The sequence below is a fragment of the Mytilus californianus genome, unplaced genomic scaffold, assembly GCF_021869535.1.
Source record: "Mytilus californianus isolate M0D057914Y unplaced genomic scaffold, xbMytCali1.0.p SCAF_7, whole genome shotgun sequence".
Lineage (NCBI taxonomy): Eukaryota > Metazoa > Mollusca > Bivalvia > Mytilida > Mytilidae > Mytilus > Mytilus californianus.
Window position 1 is genome coordinate 3,526,419 of NW_026262723.1, and position 5,647 is coordinate 3,532,065.

Sequence of the window (5,647 nt, forward strand, 5' to 3'; positions counted from 1 at the left end):
ATGTCTCCTGTTTTGATAAAACTTCTTGTTTTGGCAGTTGTAGGAACAGCTGGTAAGCGTAATTATATATTTCATTTAATGAACTGCCTTTTCAAGCTTTTAAAGATATACGTATATCACGTATATCTTATAACAAAATACTGATGATTACAGCTAAATAATAGTTCATTTCCTGTTTTTTCCTCGATGGAAGACACTAAAGTAGAACCTATGACAAACATGATGATTTAAAAATGTTTACTTCTCATTTCTCAACAGTAATATATGCTCTGTTCCAACTTATGACGTTTACACATCTAAGCTAATACATTACACTCGTGCACGCTCCAAAGATACGAACTTCATTGACATAAGTGTGCTCCTTACACAAAAAACTAAACCCTCAGACTGATGAGGAAGAACGATTGAAATCCATATCAAATAAGTTTTATAGTCACCATTTTGAATCGGTCGACTGATATGCAATATCTGTGTCTCAACTCATTTGCCACATGTCTGTGTTTCAACTCATTAGCAAAATGTCTTTTTCTCAATTCATTAGCGACATGTTTTTAAAGTCTTAGATCTTCAGCTACCGGAATAGCTGTTTAATCTGTAGTTGTACCGATGGTGTCCTATTCCCGTTGATGACATTTTGAGTGACTGTTGCTTCGCATGGCGGAAGAAGCATGCGTATATTTGTAGTAGGAGACGCCTACCCTGTCGACGCCTAATACCTCAATCATTATCGTGATGATGCAATTCAATTAGTTTGTTTTGGTTACCTTTGTTTCTTCTCGATGAAAGATATTTGAACTACTGTCGCCTTAGCTTGTCTTCATTATACAGATTATTTTTGTAATTTACACATTTACACTTCTTTGTTCAATGATGTGACACATACTAATTCAATATTATTACTATTTCAGTATTTTGCACATGTCCAAATGGATGGAATCATTATGAAGACAAATGTTTCTTTCTAAGCCGGGACAATGAGACGTTTGGAAATTCTCTGGTGAGTTGAGATAATGATCAAAAGGTCTGAAATATACTAACATATTTACTACGTTTAAATCGTTCTTTTGTTTGAAATAACTTTCTCATCAGATTAAACAGTTTGATGGTAACCGCCAAGTAGCTGACGGGTCGATTAAATACATGTCAAGCTATAATTTGTTATCAATTACTAGACTTAGTACTCCGGAAGGACAAGGTGACCTGTGATGTCGTAATTTAGCCGTTTTGTTTTGATTTTATAAAACGGTTCTATTATATGTATTTGTCTTCCCAATTCGTTGTTGTTGTACGCACTTGATGAAGTTGTTTTTCAATTGGTGAGACCCAAAATTACAAGACAGGTAAATAAAGGTCGTATGAAGGTCCCTTAGATTTTTAAAATCATTACATCCATCATATAAAAAAAAAAACCTGATGCTATAACGTTTAGCACAAAATGTGTGTCTGGAATAACTCTAACAAGTATATTTAACTGCTAAGAAAAACAATATAAATAAGGTTAAGCATTGACTACATTGTTTATTGGGGTAATTTATAAACAGATAATCAACCTTTAACTTTGTGATATGCCTAGGAGGGATATGGAAAGAAACATGAACATTTCAATTCCATCATGGGAATCTATTCAAATAGTACTATGTTTACAAACTATATTTATTTAATATTTACAATAATGTGGATTCATTATTATTCGTTGGATAGCAATTTTCGTGGATTTCGTGGTTATATGTTAACCACGAAATTAAAAATTCAACGAATGGCAAATTTACTATAGGCTTGTATGCAGATATTGTCAAAAACCACGAAATCAAATATCCACGAACATGCAAGTTTTCCTTAATACACGAAAATTGGTACCCACGAAAATAAATGAATCCACAGTAACATTTATTTTTTTGCAGATGCTCTGTGAAGTAATTGGGCGCCAGTATGGAAGATCTGCGTCTTTGGCTACCGTTGATGATGCCAAAACACAACAGTTTCTTACAGATTTAATGATCAAAATAAGTAAGAATAAATTGGCAACATGTATTATAACTATAATGATCCAAAACTTTTCAGTCCCTCTTTCTTGCTAAAGATTTTTATGATTTAAGGGAATCATAACTATTGTTTTTATGCAGCAAAGCTTGGTTGTCGTAAGATCTAAAGCTTCGTCTTGTTAGGCTCTATATGGTAATTGGGATTTTGATATAAATACTTCATGTACACGGGAGTTTATCTGCATGTATGTAAGACATTAAATCTGTGTTTTTCTAATCGTCAAAAAAGTCCGTTATAAACTTAAAAAAAAAAAAGAGAGCGTATTATCTGTTGAGAATCTATTACTTAAGAAGGTTTCAATTATTAATCACTTTATTGGCTGCATTTAAAAAGAATTTAATTTACCAACATGCTGTAAAGCATAAATCTTATTGTTCAAAGTAGAAGACCTTCAGATACAACAGCAATAAAACCACTTTTATGAAATGAGCATTTCTGTGTATTTTACACAATGTTTTATGGGCATAATTTTTCTGTACATTTTTTGCTTTTCCATGTATCAGATATTTATTCGGAAAATATAAAGTCAAAGTCGAAACAAAACACACACAAAACCAACCAAAGGGAGAAATAAACAGATATAAATCAACAGCGAACACACTCACATATCTATATCTCCCACAATAAGGTCGACATGGGATGCTGAAATCTTTCTCATTTACACTTATACCATTAGTTGGAAATCAAAGGAAATCTTATACAGAAATATAACTTCATACTGTTTTCATGCTATGCTGTTCACCCGTTTGTCAGAATCAAGCACTATTTAGCATAACTTAGATAACAACGGAAGTTTGTGAATAGATATTTCGTTATATGAACTATCCATGTTTGTTAATATAAAAAATGTTAATCTATCTCAAAGTCATTTTCCTTTGTTTAATCAGATTCCATTGGAATGTACATAGGATTAAATGACCTTGTAACTGAAGGGACATTTCATTGGATAGCCAATGGTAAGCAGGCAACATACTTTAACTGGGGACCTACACAACCAAACAACAGAGGAGGAAACGAAAATTGTGTAGCTATGCGAGTTGATCCAGTTATAGGCTTCAATTATTCTTGGACAGATGGTCCTTGCACAGTACCAACCACCTACATTTGTGAAATGGTGTAAGTATTATTCCAAAGAAATCGAATGAATTTTAAACTGTGATTTTCAGCACTGCAAAAATGTATCATTAAAACTTTTATTTTCAAAGTATTGTTATGTAATGTACAAGCGCCATCTAAATCAGTTGATCATTTATACCAGGCTTAAAAAGTGTGTACGCCTGGCGCGTTTCGTCTACAAAAGAATCATCAGTGATGCTTGGATCACAAAAGTCAAAAATGGCCAAATAAAGTACAAGTTGAAGAGCTTGAAGCACCATTAGCCATTGATAATAATTGCTTTGAAGAAAAGTTGTTCTTCTTTTACTGATTGACCTAAATAACAAAACAGACAAACTAGATCGTTAGTTGGATATTTAGAGTATACTGTTATTACACAGAGGTCAACCAAATATATCATGTCGCCTTTCTTAAACTTAAACAAAAGATGACCTCAACCTTAAAATTAGTATAAAGATAAGCAGAAAAGGTATCATTGCCAATGAGACAAATGTCCACAAGAGACGATATTAATAAGCAACTAAAGGTCACCGCTTTCAACAATGAGCAAAACCTATACAGCTTAGCAAGGTATAAAAGCCGCCAAAATGACATGTAAAACAATTCAAACGAGAACCATTATGGCCTCATTAACGAAAAATTAATATAATATAAAAACAAAGAAGGGCAATCACATGAATTACAAGCATATGACTAGGGTTAAGCGCCTCGTTGTTCATTTGTCAGTAGTAACTTCTATTTAAAAAAATCCCCAAATTTAAAAGATCATTAATATTTATTTTCAAATATCTTTTTATTTATTTTAGGGCAGCAGATATTGGAAACCTTCTCGGATAGGCGTAATTGTCAGAAATTGTTTTACATTTTACATGTCAGTTTATTTATTATAAATATATATATATACCTAAATTCTTCTGTTGATTTTATTTGATATTTTGTTATATGTAAATTGCTTGATATTGGGAGAGACCATAGAGTCAAATGGATTCTCTTCATATTGATAATACCAGAGAGAGAGAGAGAGAGCGAGAGAGAGAGAGAGAGAGAGATTAATCTTCAGTTATCTTTTATCAATTAACCTCGTAGTCTATTACCTCAAAGCCGTAGCCGACTAACGTGAAATGTGTAGATCCAGAAAATACTGTAACCCTGACTTCCATTTTTATTGAAAGTAGACAAAATAATATAAATTTACAGATGATGCAACAATAAACTTCTGTAATTTCTGGGAAATCCATCAGAATTTCTATATCATTTAAAAAACAATGGACCACTGAAAGGAATTGATACTCATTACGACACACAAAAACACAGAATATTCAAATGGTCTTCCAATAAACATTACAATAAAATTCAGCTCCAGTATGTTGTTTGATGGAATGGATGGAGATTAACAGAACACACAATATACACCGAAACACCAGATATAACTTCTAGTTCTAACACTTTTCCTAATCTATACCCAAACACTATCTAATTTCTGATATGAAAAGCATGTAATCAGAATAATCCATAGGTTTGATTTACAATAGCGAGTAATGGTACATATAAGTTTTATTTAAAACATTTCGAAAAAGGAGCATTATTGTGGAACATTAACACTGACGGTTTTTTGCGCGCTTCCTATACAAAAGCCTCACCACTGACGGTCGAATCCCAAGAATTAAAAAAAGAGAAATGAAATACGAAGTTGAAGAGCATTGAGAAGATAACTTATCTTTCATAGAATTCAAAAATACCTAACTAATCCTACATAAATGAATTAAGGTCGGAAATAAGCGACCTCTAGTTTGCTGAATACAGTTTCCGGTGTAAATTGATAGCTAAGTATACACTGATTTCTATAATATATGGTTTCTATATTTTGTCACAAAGTAAGGGAGCTTATTTACAATTTCCGGTTGGAAGTTACAACGACCGATTTGATATAATAGGTTACTGCATATAGATTCCAAATATAATTGGTTGCTAGATGTTTTTACATAAAATTAATGCAAAAAATAGCTATATCATGTTTACAGAAGGTCAGTATTGTAGATTACCTTTCAAGATCATATGTCTTCCAATCTAATTCAAAGGAACCAATTGCTTTATTATGTTTAAATATCAAATTAAAGCAAAGGTCCAAATCTACAACGTCAAATTCATCTTCTATCTTGACCTTAATTCTATGTTCACAAAGCAAGGATCTCATATTCAAAATGTTTAAATAATAAATACCAAACTTAAAGTTAAATTCAAAACCGGAGTAGGTTCATGAAACATGACCAAAATCAAACGTCATATAACGACTATATCAACCAACACATCGAACGGCGAACAACTGTAGGATTACTAACTTGGTACAGGCAATGTCCGAAAAAATGGTGGGTTAACCTGGTTTTATTGATAGGTAAACCTCCTACTTGTATGACAGTTGTTTCTAGTCCCTTTATATTTCCAAAATGGGGAGCAACCGTAACAGACTAAATATGTTAATATGACAATT

The 5,647-nt window shown here is 32.4% G+C and overlaps 1 protein-coding gene across 1 annotated transcript; it reads left to right on the top strand.

The window, feature by feature from the left end:
• LOC127708148 (perlucin-like protein) lies at positions 1 to 3,163 on the top strand. The gene is made up of 4 exons (XM_052212988.1): positions 1 to 52; positions 909 to 997; positions 1,902 to 2,007; positions 2,931 to 3,163. Exons 1-4 carry the CDS (start codon positions 1 to 3, stop codon positions 3,161 to 3,163), a joined length of 480 nt encoding a protein of 159 aa, XP_052068948.1.
• Positions 3,164 to 5,647: the final 2,484 nt, after the last annotated feature.